Source organism: Corvus cornix, chromosome 21, assembly GCF_000738735.6.
Source record: "Corvus cornix cornix isolate S_Up_H32 chromosome 21, ASM73873v5, whole genome shotgun sequence".
NCBI classification, from domain to species: domain Eukaryota; kingdom Metazoa; phylum Chordata; class Aves; order Passeriformes; family Corvidae; genus Corvus; species Corvus cornix.
Genome location: NC_046350.1, coordinates 1,954,298 through 1,977,277, shown reverse-complemented (window position 1 = coordinate 1,977,277; position 22,980 = coordinate 1,954,298). Strand labels below are relative to the sequence as shown.

Below are 22,980 nucleotides of genomic sequence, written 5' to 3'. Positions count from 1 at the left end.
GCTGCAAACTCACGGGGGAGGGAGGGATGGAGCAGGTCTCAGTGCTCCTCTGGGTCATGAAATGAACTGTTGCAGGAACCTCGGAGCAGCAGGCTGGAACAGCAGAGGCGGGCACACACAGCATAGCAAACAAAGCGTAGCAGAAACTCTGCAGCCGCACCAGGAGCCGCAGGGGTCGGGCGGACAGAGGGTGTCGGGTTGAAGTGTAGCAAGAAACCCGAAGCAATGGTAGAAAAACAGTGGGGCTGGGCAGTGGCAGCTGGGCTCCGACAAACAGCCGGGAGATGTTCCATCGGTGGGGCTCGGAGCTTGGCGTGCCGGGTTTTTCCCCTAAGGCACCCTAGCAGATGGTGAGGGTCCTTTCCAGTGAGATCAGGTGTTGATAAGGTCCCAGTTAAACGGTCGCTCTTATGAGCGAAGCCCCAGTAGGAGAAGCAGTAAAAGACGGAACTCCGCCGTGGCAGCGAATTCTCCCCGCAACAACCGCAGCCCAGCCATCTCCCCGACCCGAGAGCTAGAGCTAGGAGCTGAGCCCTAGAGATATCTCTCGGTATCTCTGCCCTTCCCAAGAGAAAGTCCCCACAGTTAAGAGGGTAGCCAACTGCACCCTTCCCAGTCCTCCTCCTCCCAGCACATCTTTTGTCTCTCTTAAGTATCATCATCATCTCCTCTTAGGCAACAAATGGGAGAAAATTCCCTGAGAGAAAGCACAAAAAAAGAAAAATCCTAACCTCCAACAAGTGTCCACAGGTACCATACTAAAGGCCCAGGGGCAACCCCGAGTGTGTGTGTGTGGAGCATTTTGACTCCTTACACTTCCCTTGAACAGTGTGGGGAGACATGCTCATGGATGAAAGGGAACATTATGTCCAAACAGGATTTGTTCCGAGAACTCTAACCATTGCTGTGTGCGAGTCAATGAAAAAGCACCAAATAAAAACGATCTACTGTGATCTGCTGACCTTTAGTCTGATGTAATTAGATAGAAACCAGAAGCCTGGTGGAAGGAGGGAGGCAAGAAAAGGAGACAGAAAACCTGAAACTTTGCCTTTATTCAGGATGTTACTATAGAAAAGGGCTCCTAGCAGGAATTTTCCTGGAATACTTTCCAAACACTAGCTGGGTTTTGATTAAATGTAGTTGGACACCTCCTGTATCACTTTCAACTACTATCAGCATTCTTACCTCCTTTCAATAAATGAACAAACTTCATCCTCTCCACCCCTGCGGAAGGAAAGATCATTTAAAGCTTTGTTGCATCTTTCACTGGGCCAGGTGTCCCAGGAATGTCACTCAGGATGCTGAAGTCCCTGGTGTCCTGCATGACTACAGCTCTTCCAGGACAAGGATTTCATTGTGTAAGGACCTGCCTATGTCTCAAGGACCATCTCCTCTGCACCCACAGCAGCTACCTTTGCAGAGGTAAAACTCCTCCGTGGCTCAGGTGTGCACCAGAGGACAACTTAGACCTGGTGTGAAACCCTGATACATTGAAGATTAAAAAAGAACTGGACAAACAGTTCATTTACGGGCCCAATGCCACAATGAAGTTCCCCTCATTTTTCTGCCATTTCTTCCAAGGCTGTGTTTCTTTTTCACTAATGACACTATGTCCCAGTTTGAAAAACTCCTTTTGAGCTTAAAGACAAACAACTCCAGTGGCTCCAATTATCTAAACAAGTAGATTTTAACAACAGGGATGAAAATGAAATCCCATGACCTTTCTTGAGACTTGATCATATGGACACTAAACAGAACATAGTGGTCAAGGTCTGAGTTACTTCTGACCTTGTTGTGAACTTAATGTAGATGCTGTGAACTTAATGTAGATGCTATTTTTTAAAAAAATTATCCTAGAAATACAAACCAACCTGAAGCTATTTATGAACTGTGTTTAAGATTAGGGGTTTTTCTGGAAAAATACTTTGCTTATGAGGATTAGAGTAGTTGCTATAGAAACTGAAAGGCTCAACAGGTCTTCAAATCAAACCTCGTTACAAGACCTGAAAATTATTTTTCAAGAACACATTTTGGAAGTTACAGTAGTGCATGACTGGACAATCAGCCAAGCAGGAATAAACCAACTTATTGATGAGAATTGGTAATGTCTCTTTACAGCTTTCCCCCCCCCTGCACCCACACTGTCCAGCTCCACTACCCCAGCTCTTCCTGTGAATACAATCCAGTCTTTCCTCAAATTGCCCTTCCTCCATGACACATAATCTGACACCTAATGGTCCACAGCAGTCCTGTTTGTGTGTAGACATAATTTTAATGTAATAGTGCATTTTTCTTAGTAAGGAGGAAAAAGGAAAAAATCCCATGCACACAGTTTAAAAGTCAAACTCCATTAGCTATAAACCCAAAGTTAAACAGGGACATTTTTGTTTGTGTTATTTAGAAAATAGCACTGAATTACAGCTGTAAGCAAGATAATTTAAGGATTTTAATGTACCAAATGTACCATGAAATGTTTCCATTTTGCCCTGATTCAGGTGACAAAATCTGAACTCATAACATGTTAGTTACAAGACATGAACTTCGTGTTGAATTACTTTTTGATGCGGCTCCTCATCCCCTCTCCCCAGGACTGTTTGTTTTCTGGCCTCATTTATTAAAGACTGAAGCCAAACTTTTGTCACCATCTGCACCATTTGTACCCAAACCAAGGGGTTTCCGCAGGGAGCACAGTGAGTCGGTCCCTCCTGAGCCATTTCCAGCTGGGACCAGTCCCCCCTCCTGCTCTTCGGTGCAGAGTTTACCAATTAGAGGTGAAATGCCAGGGAAGATAAAACAAAGGGATGTTCCACAGGCATTAGCAAGTGATGGGAAGGGCTGCTGGGCAAGGGGGTAAAGGTTTAGACTCGTATTTGAATAAAGATTCAGACTGTGGTGTCTGAATTACCCTGATTCCTGATCTGAACCACATCCATCCATATCACCCATTACAGGTAATACCACCTGAGTGAAATACCTGCTGGGGATCACAACTTGACACTTTTTTAAACTTTTCTGTGCACCTCAGAAATACCTTCCTTGAAATGGTTTCTGAAGTCTATTTCGACTAATAGGATTGTATCTACTATACAATAGGAAAATTAAAGATTTCTAACATAAAAAACCCACAACCAACCAAACACCTGCACAACACCTCCTGTCCAGTCTGTGTAGGTTATAATCACTTTACTGAGAACAAGTTCCTCAGCAGTTACTTCTGGATCAGAAACCTAAACAAGCGTTAGAAATGTAAGCAGTTTAAGTCCAGCTTAAACTCTGAAGGGAGATTTGAACAAGCTGAAGCACAAAAGCAGGCTGCTTCCGCCCCCCTCCCCCTCCCGTCTTGCTTTTAGATACCTCCTTTGGGGAGTGCAATATCAGCTGCTGAGGTTGAGGTTTTAAGACTCGTGAAAGAGCAGAGATGGTGCCTTATTGAGGTGTTAACCCGGTTACACAGCAAATCGGCTCCAGATAAACAAAGGTGACACCAAAAGTGCGACCCACCCTTGTCTTCCTCAGCTTTTGTTAATAAGGTGTGACCTGGTAACTTCAAAGCCTACTCAAGACCATGTAAATGCCAACATAACTAAACACAACAGTCTTCGGAACAAACATGAAACTAATCAAGGGACTTGTAAAAAAACAGCTCCCCCTTCTCTACCCTAATTTTCATAATGAGTTCTTTGTCTACTTGCTGATGAAAAAAAGAAATGAGTCACTTGGTCTTTTATCTCTGCATTTTCCCCACTTCAGACATCCCTTGCCTTGAAACAGAACTGCAACACAATACATTAGTTTCAGCTAAGGGAAGTTACCTGCTTCCAGACCAAAAGGCTCCCAGTGTTTCTGGATGAAGCAAGTCTGCACAAGGCACACGTAGAAGTGGGTGTTTTATTTGTCAATTTGGCCTCTCCAGAGGGGAATAGGAGCCTTCCAGACTACTGCTTAAAAGCTCTGTCATTTCAGGTACTTAAAATATTTCAACTTACCATCAGTACATATTGTTTAATGCTTTGTCTTATCCTTTTTGCCTGGACAGAAGGAGAACCCCTCCTAAAAGCCCCAGGCAGCTGAGCATTCATCCACCTTCATTCACAAGACACCCTCTGTCTCCTCTCACCCTTTTTGTCCCCAAAGCACATGGTTCTTTCTTCATTTTCCTTCTACAGAGGGACACTGATCTTTTCTTTCAGGTCTACACTCTAAAGACACTTGGATCCCTGGTTTTCATCCCACACCCGTTCATGGAAGATACGAAGCTACTGACTGGTAACATACTGCAAGCAGAAAACATTCCCCACTGCACTTCAGCCTACCTGATCTAACATAAACTCATCCTCCTGAGAAGGGTGAAATATGACATTTTCCTCCAAATCCCAGGACACTATGCTACTGTGCACACTATCTTTGGATGAGCATGCTAACCACTCTCAGCACTTCACAATCATTGAAGATGTTAATACACTTCTGCAAGCCTGGGGCACGCTGGGCTCAGCCTCCTCCTCTGCAGACTCAAGTAAATCAATGATTCATCATTTCTTGCTTTACATTTACACAGTGTCACCAATCAATACTAACTACTCACCAAGATCTGCAAAAGCAGATTAAATACTATCTGTACAAGAAACAAATCTATTCATGTTTTGGATAATTTGCTGTGTTTGTTTTTAAAGGCACAGTAATTAAGGAAGTTTTGCCACAAAAACCTTTTACCACTGACTACATATCCCTGCTGTTTCAAGCAATAGAAGAAAAACAAAACCACCTATATATACAATGTTTGTGAACCAAAGCTGGTGCCAAACAATAAGGCTTATGGGGCACAAAAAGAATTCAAAGCAAATGGAAACTCGACTTTGGACTGCCTGTTCCCTCTAAGCCAGATGCATGAAGCACACAGCATGGAAATAAGGTTTTAGTCATCTTTTAAAGTCTTTTTAAGTTCTTGGCGCTGCCTGGTTCTCGAAGGACATCCCAAAAGGATAAATACACAATTATGACCTGAGTCCAAACATTCCATTGTAGTTCTAGCATCAGAGAATGGTACATTTACAAATATTATTGACTGAGCAAAGCAGAACATTCCAAGATGGAATGTTAAGGGAGAAAGTGATGACATTAATTCTGGACCAGTTAAAACTTCTGTGCAAACCTCACAATGAACTGTGTTTAAATCAGAAAACACAGGGTTTATTTGGTTCTCATCTTTGCTTTGCAGATGTCATTTAGAAAGGAGTTCAGTCCTTCATGTTCACTTGCCTTGTAGCAACATCATTAAAAATCACCTTTATTTCCTACAACTCTACAACCTGTTAAAGGTATTTTAGAGGAAGCCAATTTTTATGCTGTTGTCTGTCAGTAAATTAAAACAGTTCAAAATTAAGCACTTGCCTATAGAGACAAAAAGTCCTCAGAGTGTACATGTTCTAGGCTAAGGAGACATATATACATGCTGTTAGGATTTGTGGTTTAAAAGGGTCATCTTCAAACCTTGCTTCTATTCTTTGGAAAGTGCAAAAGTCAAAAAGCCATGCAGGATTCTTGGATATACACAAGGACTGGGTGCAGTGGGACAGATAAACTTGTCCAGTAAATTTGCAGCCTAAGTTTTCCTGCTTTTACTTCAACGTCTCAGGATGGATATGTAATGTATTTCTGTGACTTACCATAAAAATAACTTTTAGAGCAGCTTCTTTGCTCATCAATACATACATTGTTATAGAGTGGAAGCAGTACATATTTCGTTTTACAAACTGGCCACCAGTAAGCACAGACAACAAACAGCTTCATCCCTTCCTATCACTGTGGTCAATGGTGTATTATACTGGGACTAAAAAGTAAAATGCTTTTATTTGAAAACACAACAGGTGTTTGTTTGTCAGGTTTCAAAGGCCTACTGGTCTGAAGCTGTTCCCCAAAACACTTTTGCTATGGCTTTGGTCAGTCTCTTAAGAATTACCTGGGGCATTTTAGCAGGAAAGTTTGTGAATTCAGTTAAATTTATATGCTCTAGACTTTTACACTTTCCTTTACACATCGAGACAGACCGAAGTCAACTCTTTGATCCAGTCCTAACCAGAAAGGACAGTTCAGGCCGAGCCCCCAAAGCATTTATAACCCAGCCAAGCTGTGCAAAGAGAAACGAGTCCTGGTACTCTGAACAGCACCAACAGAGTCTTAATTTAGAAAATACTAAATCAGCAAAAAGCGCTAATCAGCTTCTCATTTTCAGAGCAACATAAACTTTGACCCTCTCCAAATTACTGACAACCACGAGGAGCCGACAGCTTTTCCCACTGAACGTGCTCCTTGAGATTCCCTGCAGCATTCCCCACCCGCATTTATGTCATTTGCCCAAAGTAAAGGAGCTTTAATTAGCTCACATCTCATCGTTAACTGAGCTTCCTAATGCATCCTGACACGGGCTGCTGGCAGCCCCGGGAACCCCTGAGGGGCCGGCTGTGAGGAGCCTGATTAGCCGGGTATCCCAGGGGAGCCCCGCTGTTCCCACCCCGCCATGCCCCAGGAGCTGGGTCGCTTCCCTCCGGGACCTCCTGGGAAGCCGCACCAGCAGGTGCCCGCTGGCAGTAGTTTTGTGTTACAGGGCAGAATGAGTGATCCCTGCAGGAACCGCCGGCTGTTTTCACAGACACAGAAGGCAGTCAAAAGTCCACAGCATGAACTTGGAATGACCCCAATTGCAGAGTCACTGGCGGGTTCATCTGGAGGACAACTGTGCTTTATTAAACAACTAATACTCTTAACAGATAATTCCCCGCCCCCCGGCCTTAACTCTTACCAAACCGAGTTTGTTTATTTTTTGGGAATGGAATTATTTGCCCTCCTTCACCCCCTTCCTTAAATATATCGAAAAACAGAGAGAAGGCCTGAGGAGATCCAGTGCCTTGAGTTAATAGGTAACAACAAAGTATTCAGAGGGGGCACTTTAGGTTTGGTTTTAACATCATCTTTACCAGCTCTGTTGATCTTGATTTCCAAAAGCATTTCCATCTGCGCTAACTGCAGCACTCGGGCTCTTTCCAACCAGTTTCTTTTTCTGCGATGACCACCTGTGACCACACTTGGGATCTGAAAGAACCTCCTGTTTAAAAACTAACAGGTTTTCCATGTTCTACTAGATATTTTGAAGGAAACCCCATGCAAGCACATTAACTGGACCTGCCACCCCACCCGCGTGTATGTATGTGTGTAAATAGTGAACAACTCTGTGAGTTGTTTGGATCTTCTGGTACAGCTTGGCCTTCTCCCCTGGCCATAGAAACACTATTTTCACTTCTCAGGGATACACAGCTAAGGAACTTCAAGTTTAAGTCTGTACTATTTAACATTTTCTACAGAACTCTACAACTTTAAATACACAGTAGGGAGGTGCAGTCAGCCATTTATTAAGACTGAAATGATGAATTTCAAACCCACACCCCATTTTTTCTCCTTCAGATGCTAATGGTGATACATGGGATAGATGTGCCTGTCCGCCTGACATGTAACCACTCAAAAACTGCAGGTTAAAACGAAATTTCATTTCATCTATATAAAATATAGATGAAATAATAAACACTGGAAATGCTTATTTCCAGTGTCACAGTTTATGACTTGGCAACTCTTTGCATACCTCATTTTAAATTCTCCTTTGCTCACTGAATTCTCCAATGAGTCAGCAAAACAGCAATGGTGCATTTTATTTTCCAGGAAAATCAGCTGGTAAACCCCATTTTTTTGAAATGAAGCTGTAAAGCAGGTGTAAAACTAAAGGCTCTCTAATCCCTCTTTTTTTCAGTTGTCAAATGGTCACCTGTACATTCCTCTATCCAGCTGTGCATCTCCATGTGTGCAGTTGCTGCATTGTTGCAGGACTCTCATTATCAACGGAGCAGTTTCTCCTGGGTAAGGCTCATTCAAAGCTGCCACCAATTTGCTTCTGAATGGGGCACACTGAGGATGTCAAGTCCACATCAAACCAGTTCTTCCCACAAAATATATCACTGTTTCTGTTCAATCTACCCATGCCCATTTCTCCACATAAAAATACACTGGAGTAAAGTGTGTTCACTTTGTGCAAGAAGCTTTGTAAAAGAAAGGCTGAATTTAACCCAAACTGAGACGAAAACTTTCAACCTGGCTGCTGGCCAGACACATTTTATCCCATGGTACAAATGAAAACCAGGAAGAACAAAATAATACTTCAAACTTCTCAAAGATGATCATTTATCCCAAAACCTCTTTCAAAGATACTAATTACAGATACCAGATGTTCTGCACATTAAAACTGACACTTTCCATGGCTTTTGATTGCCACTAATTGGCCATAAAACTTTCCTGCCAGTTTGAAAAGACAGCAATGGGGAAATGGCCTCATCTGTAATGTTGCTCCAGTACTCAACATTTCTGCCTGGGAATTTCAATTGCTTTCCATCTCATAATCTGCACATTTTGATACAGATTCTCACTGCTCGCACAAACCTGCACATGAGCTGCTTATCTGTGGATGAAATGCAAGTTAAACTGAAGATGATCTGCAGTGCCACCTGCACAGGCTGCAGGAGCTTCTACGCTACACTGGGGAAGATTACACTGAAGAAAACACAGAAAAAGCTACATTTGACCCAAACTGTATAAATCACTTTTGTAATAGAAAAAATTATGGTAGATGCTGCTAAATCCCACTACTTCAATACCTCAACTACCCTTTGTAAGGGATGAACACCAGCTTTCCTGAATGAAAACCCAAATTCTAAACTGTAAAATTGCCCAGAAAGATGACATGTATTCCAGCCTTCCTCACCTTTATCCAGTGAGACTGACAGTAACCACACACATTCTGCTCTTAGGAGTCAAGGAGAAGAGCAGACAATCAAACAAAAATCATGAAAATATAGAATGGTAGGAAACTCAGCAAACTCAGAATCCAAACACCACCATGACCTCTCTACAGCATCACTTGATGATTCTGTTTAAGACTCTTCGGAGGAAAACACCACCATGTATTTCTTTCTCAGGCTTCATATACAAAGGCTTTTGTTAGAAGTTCCCTAACACCAAGATATTATTTTATTTACAGCTACTTCATTGGCATTTTGAGCTAATGAAGCTAGAGCTGAACTGCAGTGACTCCAAAAATGGGAGAATGGCAGTTGTTCTTGCTTCTGAATGGTATCAAAGAGGAGTGGTTGGTTACATGAACTAAGAAACTTTAAACAAAAGGGAACCATCGGCTTTGATTGTTTTAGAAAGCTTTCTGTCTGTTTTTTGGTAGAGCCTGCTCAAACTGCACCTTCCTTCTGTGCTCTGCTACAGCCACTTCTCATTGCATTTACTGCCAACTTTGTTAAAATTAACATTCATGTGAGTCAAACACTTGTTCAAGGTTTGTTTTTAAATAATCCCTTTATTACTTCCTCTTTATTTTCCATTCAGTTATCTTTATTTTCCTGTCACTGCCAACCACCTGAGATTCTGCTTTGATTTATCTTACAAGGAGGGTTAAAACTCCCATTTCCCTTTCTGTTGCTTTCATGCTTCTGTTCTACAAATGCCCAAACACTCACCTGAAACAGTATTTGCATCCTTACTAGTCCTAAAGTTTTCTTACCCGGTTCTAACATGCCACGTCTTTTCCTACCTCTGTTAAGCACCTAAGCACCTCTGCCATCAGTCTGAACTCAGCTGAAATAAACAGATGGAGTGAAAGTCCAGGGAAGAAAGGTTCATCAGCCATAAAAGAAAACAAACACTCAAATGCAATTTGTTGCAACTCCCCTCTAGGGAAGTTTTAGCATCTCAGGTGCCTGATTCTGGAAGGAAGCCTGTCTCTCAGAACCCTGCATGCTTCCGAAAAACCTAACGGGGAAATGCAGCTGTGACTGATGGTTTACCTTTCCTTAAGAAGCCTAATTAAACTGGAAACTTCAAAGTTCAATATGAAAATTAAGCTCTTTCATTAAGTTCATTAAATTATTTTTCTCAAGAGGAAGGGAAGGACACACCAATTATTTCCATCCTATATCCTAACCTCAGAGTCATAACAGAGACACTACTATGTGCTCATAATTCCTAAAAGATAGAATTCATGGTAGAACGAAATCGGCCACATTAAATACAGTATTGGCAAGCTTTGAATCTTTTCAATCCTTTACCACCAGGACTTTCACTATGTCAGCACAACACCTATTTGCCAGTAATAGATAAAACCACACTTATTTTTCTATTTGGAGAACACAGGCTACAGAACACGTTTTGGTCAGCTGCTAATTCAGTGTTCAATATTCATTTCTAATTGAAACACATCTGAAACAGGAACAATTTAGGATTTAGTTCTATCATGCCTAACAGGGGAAATAAAAAAAGTGTGGATGCCAAGAATGTGTGACATTTCTACGCATATGGCAACTACAGAAGGCTCCATTCAGAGGGAATGAAATTCCCTCAGGTGTCTATATTTAGGATCAAAGAACTTTTTAAAATACAGAACTTGGGAGTCTCCAAGGGATAAAAACTACAAAACTGTCTGTAGTGAACTTTATTTAACCTAAGGGTTTGTGCCAATTTAAATACACCACAGCTCTCCACTTGAAAGAAGGCATTACCCACTGCATGCTCAGAAATGCATGGAAAAGCCATTACAAGGATAATCAGCACAACTATAAAATAGAAAAGCAATAAAATGACAAAACCAGATACAACTCCAATAGCTTACTTCTTGATTCAGTTGAGCAGTGTTACTTTAAAAGCCATGATTATAGTATTCCTCTTCGTTTATCTACTCACACCTTAATAGCTAACTCATCTTAAAATCTAGGATAGATTTTTATTTTAGACACTTCGTAAGTCAGGTACTCAAACAACCAAAATGGAGATTTTTTCCCAACCCTCAGTGCCTGTGCAGGACACAGGCTCCTCTAGTTTTGACTCCTTTAATTACCAGATCCACAGAATAAGCTGCAAAGACAAGAGCCCTCTGTGGCACAGCTGAATCAGGTGAAAATTTATGCAGTGAAAATATACCTAAAAATACCTTTCCAGAGCACCAACAGCAAGATGAAAATGACCTATTGTTTCAGTTTTGTTTCTCTTGACTAACTCAAATTGTTTTTTCTCTCCACGTAATTTTCTTTACCAATACTTCACATATCCTAAGGCACACACAAGGTAGAACAGAAAGTAAAAGACAAAGTTCTGTGCTGTACCATGTACATAACACATCACAAACTGTACTTGAAATGCCAATTTTTTTATCATACGGACATTCTGGGCTTGATTTTCAAGCACATTTAAATGCCTGAAAGCAGTGCAACACATAAGGAAGAATTCAACCTGACTATTTGGAGCCTTTTTTACCATTGTCTTCTATGCATCAGAATGAAGATTCAACCTTTGGAAGGAAGACTCATCAAGGAGCTCCACAATGTACTACTAAGCCTTCTTAAATTACAGATTGCTCTCCTTGTTCCAAAAGGACAAATACATAAACCATATAAAAAGCTTTGAAAAGGGAACTGTGTGAGACTTGCATCACAGAGACATTTCTAATATATCAAGGAGAAAGAAAAAAAATACCTGGGAAGACATGGCGTGATTTTCAAAGGTATAAATGGGGAGCAGGCACTCAGCTCCTGTTGAATTTTGAAAGGAACTGAGCATCCAACTGCCCTTCTGCCTTTGAAAATCTTCCTTCACAAACCCCTTGGTTACAAATGACTCCAAAGTTCAAGGAATGACCTTGCCCTTGTGGGAAACAGAGGAAGGCTCGTGCCTTTTAAAGGAAGATTTATGAGACTGTTGCTGCAGATGTGACTGTGATGAGGAAACAACACTTTACAGAAAGGAAATTCTAAAGAAACATACTCTATTGGGTGGAGTGGATGGGTCACCAGAGACTACAACCACGAGGAGAAAGCATGGACAAAAGTACTCATTTGCAGACAGACACAGCTGCCTTCCAGAAGCTCAGCAAGTCTCCTACCAGACTGCCTGGATCAGCTTGTATTTGCAGTGCTGAGAATTACAGAACCACCGACTAGGAGATTGAGACAGGAATATCAACATGGCATTTTGTTTGAATTTCTTGAAATTGTGGAAAATAGGCTAATGCTGCAAACAAGATAATTATGACAGAGAATATGCATGTCATCTTTCTTCATAGCTCAGCTCTCCGGGTCAGACCCAGCTGTGCACTTGGTGATGGTCTAGGTTTGATAATGTTAGTCTCAAGCTCTCTTTAATTATAGAGACTCTGAATCTTCTGAATCACCTTTTTCCACTAAGGAGGGGAAAAAGCAGATTTCCTTGTATACAAGTAAGTGGGAAAGGTTGTTAAAGGATGAACCATGACAATACATACATACAAAGTCACCCACTTGGAAAATGAAAATAATAGAAAGTAAAGAATTTTCACAAAACCAAACTTAGCAACACATCCTTGTGTCAAAAAAGCATTACTGCAGTTGTACCCATGAAGGGTTGTGCAGACACAACATGTATGTTTGCTCAGCATCAAGTACGGCATCAACCATGATCCAAACCTCTTCCTATTTCTAACTCCTGCCTCAGATCATCCCTCTCTTGGGCACTAAATACAGTAATTTTCACTGATATAACTGAATTCTCTCAGCTGTTATCAGGAAGGACAAAACAGTGTTCACCATGCAGAGACTTTAGAATTAAACCACAGATAAATACAAAGCAATCTAGAAATTCCTTAGTTTGTTGCTATGTGGCACAAAAACCCCCAAACCTCAAGAGTCAGCATAATTGCTATTCACATCAGCTTAATCACTTCTCAAAAATAACAGCTAACAACTCCTGTTATACTAAATAACCCCTTAAATACTCCACCTTCCTCTAGTGCTCTCTCTCTCTTCTGTATGTAGATTATATACACAATTTAACACAGCTTTGTTCATTTGCATGTAGGAGCAAATTATTTCTCATTTTGGTTAACTGTTGATTCAACCTGCAAGTATCTGTACAGCAGTAATAGGGTTTTGAGTGGTCCACTGACTCCTGTTTCTGGCATCCCTGGGATGTATAAAAAGCATTTATGAAAAACAAAATCTACACTTCAAACACCATTTTTACAAAACAAACAGGACATAAAGCAATTTAAGCATGGTCAATAGTTCTATTTGACTTCTTGCCTATTTTTTGCTTATTGTTATAGCAAACTTTATTATCACAATTTTTACCTTTGCAGCAGAGTTTGATACTCCATGAGTGACATTTCTAATGAGACCACCCACATTGCCATACTTTATAAGTCCAGTAACACCTTCTGAAACATCATTCAGTAGACCCATTGGGTTGCCAAGGAAATCCACAGAACCTAGAATCCTTGCTGCCTGACTCAGCAGCTCCTGTAAAATCAAGAGGAAGAATGAAGTATTTCTTATGGATCACATTAACATGAGCAAGGTTGATGGAAAAAAAAACCATCCCACCCACAACAGAAGCTTCTGCCAACCCAGGTAGGTTTACTGGAGAAAGCAACACACAAATACCAGTAAAATTAACAATAGTTTCATCTTAAAATGCAGTGTATTCTTAGAATTCTTCTGGGATACTACTTCTCCATATACCAAAGAAGCAAAACAGCACTAACACTTAATAGTCAGGAAAGAGCTCCCATATCCTTGGTGGAGAACTCCTCAACCAAGAGAAGTTCAACCTTTGCCACGACATAATCTCCATCGCACTGACCTCCTGAAAGTGTTTCAGAATGTCATTAATGATGAACTCCTGAGTTTCATATGGATGGACTCGAGTGAAAGGATCCAGATTAATCACAGCATCTTCAAATCGGATCAGAGGGAATCCCAGTGTGCTTTTCAATGCCTGAGTAAATAAAAGATATTGCCACTGTAATTCTTTTCTCTGCTTTTCATTCAGAGCATCCAAGTGAATTTACCTTTAAATGGGTAACAAACCAAAATTCTCTGAAGCTGCTGGAGTTCTCTACCACTGCAGTGTGGACACTTTGATACAGAGAGCAATCACCCACAAATCTTTTAATTTTAAGTATTGATTCCTTTTTAGCACTGTATTTCTTCAATAACTCAAGAGTCACTAACCTTCCCAAATGCAATCTGTTTCCCACACCTGATAGGAGTATTTCAAACCAAAATGTGTCTAAGATTCCATATATAACTTTGCTATACTGTTCTAATCTTCAATTAAACCAACCCTAAATGAATTTCCTTGACAAAACTGGCTATTTTCCACTCTGCTGAACTTCTGTGAAGGGATTAAATGTCAGGATGAGCTGAAGTAACATACATAATTTACTGTAAGCCTGTGGCTCATATCTTAACATGATATGGTGTACAGAAATTCTTTAAACTAGCTTTTCCCATTATTTTGCAAGGAAGAAAACTAAGATTGTCATTAGCTCATAGGCCATACGTACCTTGTACAATTTATATACAAAAAACTACATTTCAGGTGGACAAGCTGTACATCTAAAGATACACACATGAATAAAACGATTTTGGAAAAAAAATTGTAAAAAATCTAATTTTTTAAGACAGAAAGAGTCTTCTTCTTCTTCAGGTCTTTATAATGGCATCTGTACACTCACCAACATCAGACACTCTGAAGAAGGCAAGAAGCCTCACACTGATATCTTTACACATTAATCACCAAAGCTGCCTGGTATAGGGAACACGAGTTTTTGTGCCATCTGCAGGCAATTAAGGCAAGTTACAGGTCTGAGTTAAGTCTGCGAGTAAGAAAAGAGCTATTTATTTTTTCAGTAAATGGATGACCAACCAGAGTAGTCCTCATTATTCACTTGGGTAGGAAGTAATTTCCTGTTTAACTATCAGATATTATATAAGGCAACTTTGTTAATACTGGTACCTAATAAAAATAATCTGTCTACACCAAATTACCAGACAGCCAAGTCCAAGCCAGAAACATCAGAGGTAGTTAGAAAAACTTCCACAAAGGCTCTACGGTGATTATTCTCTCCCTCCTACCATGAACTTTCCTGTGCTACAGAACTGAATGGAACTCTTTCTGTGAAAGTCAATATACAGAATATGTAGGGACTGTTAACATTATGGGGGAAAATGTATACGCCAAGTTTTCTCTTGAGAACACTGCTGACAGCTGCCAAGATGGATCCATGTGCAATCCTGTACCAAGGGTGGTAGGAAATCCAAACAAAACAGTGCACAGTGCTGGGCTCTTAAAGGCACTCACCACTAGCTCTGTTTCCTCAGTCTGCATTTCAGCTAATGGCATTACAAGGGTTTTTGTGTTGAAGCTAAAGTGCAAACACATATTCAGGACTATTATTTATGCTGCTATTATTTAGTGGTAAGGACTATCACGGCTAAGGAATATCATACCTAGGAATATCACAGGCAAGGAATATCCCAGCTAGCTATTGAACTGTCCTCTGCACAAGAATTTGGTAAAAGCAATACAAGAATGCACGACTGGTGATCTTCTGGATCATCTTGGTAAGACTCCATGACAGACATTCATTACACAAAACTAAACTTCTTTAGAAGCTTTCTCATCATGATGTCCTTAATATCAAGGACAAAAAAGCCCAGCTGGTATCTCCGTTTTGGTTTTTTGAAAAGGCAGCAGCTCAGTTCCTCCAGAATAGGGAGGGTTTTTCATGGTTTGGTTGGTTGGTTTTGTTTCAGCTCTCCCACCTTGGAGGAAAGCAGTTGTATTAGCTCAGAGAGAACTGAAATATTTCTGACTGAAATGCTAAATTAATCATTTTTGAAGTGGAAACTCACTGCTGCCACTTTATTGTGTCCAGGAATTGTGTGTCCTAACACACGATTTGGGAACACTGGATGAGACTATGTTCTGGCTAGAATCTGGAATCCTTGGTTCACTTACCAACTGTGCCAGATTTATGACCATATGAATCAGTCTCAATTTACTTTAATTTTTGACCATATTGCACAGTGCTCATGCAAATTCTCCAATTCCAATGAAACAACATTTTTTGGATGAAAACACTCAGAGTTGTCCTGTATTTCTGTTCTCTAAGTTGAGTAACTTCTTATTTTATGATAGCAATTCCCTTCAAGCTCTTTACACTTCCATTATTGCAACTAAGGTCCTCTGTAAAGCAGTGAGTCATTAGGTCCAGCTGGCTGTGCTTCAACTGAAATTACAAAAATTAAGTACTATTACAGAAGAGATTGGAAATTATGCTAATTAAATGTCAGAAGTTGCTGAAACTTCTATTATTTGTAACTTAGATAATGCAAAAGTAAATGGAAACTAGAGAGTATTAAGTTAAAGCTTCTGTTCCCTTTTCTTTCTCTTTACTGGAAGCCCACTCTGAGAATGCATTGGTGTACCTTGAGATCCAAAGGGAGCTTGCTGGAAGTGAAGACACTCAACTTGATTTGAGGCACACTGATTTTCAGATTTTCAAAGTAGTATCGTTTTTGTCCTCCGCATTGTTCAACAACCTTCTCATGGAGGTTCTCATCATACTTTTCAACCTCTGCATCCAGACAAAACACAGGAATCAGAACCAATTAAAGATAAATAAGTATGGGGTTAGGAATGCACACTCTGTTAAGAGTTAACAATCCTCTGTACAAATAAAAAGTATGTGTGACTGCTGGTGTAGCCAGCAAAATTACTCATGCCTTGTGACATGAAGTTGACCTCTGAAGCTCAAGAATTTTTGTCAGATTGCTCTGCATCTCTAAAACCTGTTATGTGAGCTCACTTCTAATTTATCTTTATCAGCACACAGAAACAAGGAGATAACACATGACCATGCAATGTTCCTACTGTGCCGTTGTGATCTTACAGTCTGTTTTCCTCTCTCTACTTTCTCTGTAATTCCTTACGCACTCAACTAAGAATATAATGTACGAAGAAAGCTTTCAATTATTCACTACACAATGGACAAAATGCCTACATGGAAGACATCCAATAAATCAATTTACATGGAGAGTGACTCAAATTCAGTCGACATTAACAGGCTCATGTTATTTGTAAGAGCACCTGGGTGGTGTCAGGAAGCAGGGGAAAGACGAAAGATGACCAAGTCTTATGAACTCAGACTTATGAACAATAAAACATGCTGACTGTAAATGAGAAAATTATTTTTGTCTGAATCTTGGATGGCATCAGCATCAGTGGATAAACTACAAATAATGTACAGTAAGGAAAAAAAATAGCAAAAGCAACAGGGTAAACCAGAACAAAGGGCAGATTAGTTAAAAGGCTAAGAGCAAGACTCAAAATTTTTACTTCTTCCTCATCATTAGAGATCTAAGTTTGTAAGTCCTCTGTGAAATGCAATACTGTTATTTTTCCAGAGACAATTCAGAGGATAGTGTGGATTAGCAAGACAGAACTCTGGAGCATCACTTGTAGGCTTGGTCCCATTTGGAATCATGCCAAAAATAATTACTTTCTTGTGACAGTTATTATGTAATAGTACACAGGCTACTGCATAATAGAAGTGATATTTTCAATTGCCACTCCAAAACAAACATTTCATAAAGTTTCCAAAGCACAGATAAACACTAAAATAGGAGGATTAGAATAGCATCTATGAGATCAGAAGATTGAAAAGGTCTGTCTTGCCTCATTGAATGAAAGAAAACTTACATTACAATTAAAACCAGGGGTATGGATGCCACAACAAAGGTCAGACAAAATTTTCTTGCACTGAAGCAAGAGGAACTGCCCAAGGAACAAATTAACACAGATCCCACTTCTAGCCCTGGGTTAAATAAACAAACTAAACAAATCACTAAACAAAGTGGCTTGCTAAATTAATAACACAATTTCTTTTATCCCAATTTAGATGAATCCAGATACAGGAACTGAAAATGAATACTGAACTCCTTCCAGAGACAGGCTGTACTTGGGCAATCACCTGAGCTCTGCAACAGGCACAACACCCATGAACAGCTTCACAGGGGCCACTGAAGCATTTCCAGCTCTGTTCAAGAGTGGGAGGTTCCAAACAGCCAAGAGTGTGCTGGTGTTTTCTACTTATTTTATATGCAAAGATCATAATACTTCTGTACACTGTAAATCTGGGCTGTGCAATTTTATACCACACCTGATTCCGACTGGTCGTAGCCAAAGAAACTCAACAGCTTCAGAAGTAGTTTCTCCTCAATTTGAACTGTGAACTTTCGGGCAGTGATCATCAGATGCTACAGAAATAAACAAGTCTCATTTTACAGCATTAACACCAGAAATATAATCCATGTAAGCTATTAAAAAGGACAACGTGCTCTATTCCAGTGGAATATTTCACTTAAGTGGATTTGTAGCAAGACTCCCACCTTCAAAATGTCTTTGGTAGCTTTCTTCACTTCAAGTTATCTACAACTAGTGAAGATTATTTCAATTTTCTGGAAGGCATTGTGCTTTATTACCTAATCCTAACACTTCAAAATCTTAGCTGCATTTCCAACACTGGAATCAGCTGCTTTTCAAAACAGAGTTAAAATACATGCGTGAAGACTCCAAGTGAGAAAGTCAGTCTTGACAACCAACTCAGTTTTGCTCTCACAATACATACCACAGTTGGTGGATAAATTTATAACCAACGTTTCCAAAAGGCTGCAGTGCACAGAACAGGGTTTATGCAGCAAGATAACAGCTTATCAGAGAGAATTTATAACCTTGTACTCAACTCCTGAAGAGCAAAAAACACAGATATTCTGGTTCACTGTGCTACAGTTCTCAGGAGAGAATAACTACCTTGAAAAATAAGGTCACAGACATGGACAGACAGGGGTCTGGACTGATTTTTTATATTTTTAAACATATTTATTACCCTGTTCATCACTGTGCTGTAGCTTTAAACACCACAAATGTGAGAAGGTGGACACTGTGTCCTTTAAGCTTCAGAACTGATTCAACAAAGTGTATTTCATAAACCACTGAATTCAGATTACAAGTAAAAATTAAGAACAGGAAAGGTCATTTAAGCAAAGTAATACCTATGTTGCACGAACAAAAACATTGTGGTTTACCTTGTATATATCGGTCAGTGCACTTTTACTGGGAAATTTCATGGCATTGACTTGCACAGCAGGCCCAGGGTCCAGGGGCTCATTCTCACTCATCCTGGGCGTCAGAAAGAGCATAAAAGGCCGTGTGGTGCCAATAAGTTGGTTGTCCACCTACACAGTGGACAGAAAACAGAATTGAAACTCCAGTGATATTTAGGAATTAAAATCTCAGTCACACAGCTCTAAACATTTTTCAAACCTATTATGACTCAAAAAACCGAAGAAGACCCATGAATAAATGAATTTGTTTCAAAATGGCAAGTACCTGTATATCATGCACACTGAGCTCTAGCACCTGACTGGTCGAGAGCTGAGTGTAATGGACATTAATTCTGGTGAGGCTTGCAAACACAAGCTCTTCAGGGACTTTGTTGACCAAAGACAATCCTATTCCACCTTCCAGTTTCACAAGCACCTGAGAAAAAAAGGGGAAAAAAATCCACCACTAACAAACCAACACTGAGAAAACCTGTGATATCAAATACATATTTCTGCAAAGAAGTTATTTTTTTAGGATCATCTCCAGAGAGACTGAGCAGCATTGAATTAGTCTTAGAATCAAGAGGGTTAAGGCATATTAACCCAAATTCTGAGAAGGAGAAGTTGTAGCAGGAAAAGCTACAAGTTCATAACACGAGGTCATCATCAGGAGAAGTTACTGACCATCATCCCCCCCTGAAATGTAGAAAGGAAAATGAAAATGAAAAAGACAAGTACTAGTTGTCATATCTTACTTCTAACTCCTGCTCTGTATCAGGATTTTTGAACTTCCGCAGATCTTGTTCCGTAACTGGAAGCTCTTCTCCTTCACTGAATGAACGATCATTTCTACGTTGGTTAAAATCCGTTATCTGAAAACAAGTGAATTACTACAAGATCCCTTTTGTATATATAAATAACAGCTACATTGTCCTACCTTAGAAAATTATCTTTTTAAAAAAATAAGGACAAGGAAAACTTCTGTAGTACCTGTTTCTGGCTTATGATATTCCCACCCCCTTCATGTCATTACAAAGGCAGTTATTCATAAGGATTTGAAGACGTAATACAGAAAAAGAGTATTTCCAGTATAAGCAAATAATGAACTAGATTCTAGTTAATGAAGGACTGTCACCTGCAGAACTCTAGTTGGCCCATCTGGGATGACTCTCACAGCCAGTACTCCTGAGCCAGGCCTCATCTTTTGGTTTGTGAACTTCTGTTCAGGTGGAACTGGCCCCAAAAGTTCAAGTGAGGTATCAGGACCTAGAACAACTTCAGCTCCATCATGAAGACCCTGTATTCCTCCCTTTGCCTGAAGAAAGAAAAAAGAGTAAGGAAAGAAAATTAACTAACTAAGTGATAGGTAAATACTTCAGATGACTATTTACATATATTAATTTAAAATTGTATTTTACTTTCCTCTCCTTATTCTTCGGAATGAAAAGAAGAGCAATCCAGAGCATTTTACTTGATATTACTAAAGTTTCTGGTAACTAATGTTTAATCAGTTGGCAGCTAAAAGAAACAGCCAAGATAAATAATTAAGTAATTGATAATTAGGTGGGTAATTGAAAGTTAAGTGGGAATTAAGTATTCCCACTGCACATTTAAAACTGAAGCTATCACATCATCAAGGGACGTTGGAAAGTCCTTCCTGAAGAGTTTTCAAAAACGATAGGAAGCTTTTTAAAAGACGAACCCTGGACCTGCAGATGAGAATGTAAATCCTTACTGAGTCAACATCTAAAGACATCAATACAGAGCTTTTTTGGATGCTTCAAGTAGTTACTTACTAAGCTGCAGTAATTTGATCACGAAATGATCAATATAGTATCAGGGTACTAACTAAAAGACTTTTCTAATTTCTAATTATTAGTGCAAGATCTTCTGTTATTTGAAATTAATAAGAACATTCAAATATAAACCTAAAACATAAGCTGTTTGCACAAGTTTGCTTTGCTCTGTATTCTGAATTTGCCTCAAACCTTTTGGTTCACTTCAATACTAAGCCCAAATGACTTTTTCATCTACATCAGCAACAAACAAAACAGGTTCAACATATGATCAGTACTGACCTGGACAACAAGTCCATGGATACCACAGGCCAGCTTCCCATCCCGAAAGCTCCACGTCTGGGTCGTACTGCGTCGTCGATCCGGCCTTCTCAGCATCAAGGGCTCATACCTGCAGGGGACACTCCAGTGCTCAGAGGATGTACCTCAGCACTTTTACTCTGCACCTGGGTTAATGCTGAACATTTACTTTGTCCCAGCTCATTTTTCTAATCTCTTTTCTGAAGTGCTCTGTCTACAGTCACCTGCTGGGAAGGCATCAGCCATGCTTTTACAAGTACTTCCAAGTCACACAGGTGAACATGAGGTTTGTTTATAAAACCAGGTAAAATCCAGCTCTTTCACATGCCTTCAGAACAATGTCTTTCCCTATTCAGAGAATATCATATTAAGTATGTTTTCAAAGACACAGTTAGAAACCCCCATCAGTTTCCTGAGGAACTGTATTTCAATACCTGTTATCTGTGACAGCTGCCAGGCCTGCGATATCTAAAATCATACTGGAGTCCTCGGAGCGAGGAGAAGGTTTGTGGGGGTTATGAGGAACTGAAGAACCTTCATGGCAAAGCATTCCTGTGTCTGTCATTCTCCAGAGCTGGGATCGCTTTCCTGGCTCCTGTTGCAGAAAAATTCAACATTTAAATATAATATGGAGCAAATATTTTTTTCTGTTTTTCTATCAGAGGCTTTGAATTATAATTCTTGGAATGACTTGCATATATTTAACTTCAAAGCCCTGAATTAGAATTAGGAACTAGTTTGGATAAAGACTTCTGATTGAACTCTGATATTCAATGAATACATAACAGCAGCTAGATGCAGAGCTGCATTTACAAGCTGTTTGCTAAACTCAGCAATATTTAAACACAGTTTCTATTTCTTAAGAGCTGCAGAAACAGATGACTTGGCTTACACTGCTCCCAAAAAGGGAGCATGTCCTACCTTGTAACTTCATGAGAATATCTAACACACAACTACCACATTCAGTTGTCTTGGAGGCATTTACAACCTTCCTTACTACTTTATTCCAATTCCCTTTTCTGTCACCTTTACCCCTATAAAAGTCTTACACGGAAGCACTACCACAACTCAAAAAAACCCATCACTTTGGAATCTCTCTCTACCCTTTAGAAGTTAGAACTTTTTTTTTTAATGTTCTCCTACTCGCAAGCATTACTTCAGCACACAGCAACAATAGTATAAAACAGTAGTATAAAAAAAAAGTCAAATTGTACCTTCTTTTTCAGCAAAACTCGTTGAGTCTTTGGAGAAACATCAAGGACAAGCTCTGCATTTGCAGCATCCTTATTTGAAGTAACTGGTCTTACACTTGGCTCCTGTAACCTGGAACACCAAGAGAACAGCATCATGTTTGTTCAGAGTAGCAGCTTCTTTTGTAGAGTGAATTAGATCTGCACCAAAATTCAAACTGGAAGTTTACACTTCCAATACAGCCCATCAGACTAACATTTAAATTGGGGTTTTTTCCCCTCTTGTTAGGAATTACCAGGGCAAGCTGGTAACTTGAGTACATTCTTAAAAGGGGCTTTGGTTTCTCACCAGAACTCGGAACTTCACAGGCAAAACAGATGAATTACAAAGACAGTTTTCTACATCATATTGAGGAAAGTAACAAAGTCCTGTATCAATCTCCCAGAGCTGTTTTCAGCAGTATATAAACTAGTGCAAGCTTAATCTCACAGGCATGTTGTAAATAGGTGTGACTTGTGGTAAAGTGTCCTTTATACAACAAAGGAAATTAAGTCCCCAGAGGGGACCCCAAACATCCAGACTCTTCCGAGACCACATCGACCATACAGTGGGGTCACAGCAGATGCCAGATGCTAAATCCTTCTCACTGTGTGACAGAATAAACAGTGTCAAGC

The 22,980-nt window shown here is 39.9% G+C and overlaps 1 protein-coding gene across 6 annotated transcripts in view; it reads right to left on the bottom strand.

The window, feature by feature from the left end:
• VPS13D (vacuolar protein sorting 13 homolog D) overlaps positions 1 to 22,980 on the bottom strand; it is a 97,053-nt gene that overhangs the window by 25,080 nt on the left and 48,993 nt on the right. For all 6 annotated transcript variants that reach the window (XM_039564112.1, XM_039564115.1, XM_039564113.1 and 3 more), the window contains 11 exons: positions 22,330 to 22,438; positions 21,550 to 21,710; positions 21,098 to 21,206; positions 20,155 to 20,334; positions 19,775 to 19,891; positions 19,306 to 19,455; positions 19,002 to 19,151; positions 18,077 to 18,173; positions 16,344 to 16,492; positions 13,711 to 13,845; positions 13,200 to 13,367 (listed from right to left, as the gene is read on the bottom strand). In XM_039564112.1, coding sequence (XP_039420046.1) covers positions 13,200 to 13,367; positions 13,711 to 13,845; positions 16,344 to 16,492; positions 18,077 to 18,173; positions 19,002 to 19,151; positions 19,306 to 19,455; positions 19,775 to 19,891; positions 20,155 to 20,334; positions 21,098 to 21,206; positions 21,550 to 21,710; positions 22,330 to 22,438 — 1,525 coding nt within the window. The remainder of the gene's footprint in view (positions 1 to 13,199; positions 13,368 to 13,710; positions 13,846 to 16,343; positions 16,493 to 18,076; positions 18,174 to 19,001; positions 19,152 to 19,305; positions 19,456 to 19,774; positions 19,892 to 20,154; positions 20,335 to 21,097; positions 21,207 to 21,549; positions 21,711 to 22,329; positions 22,439 to 22,980) is intronic.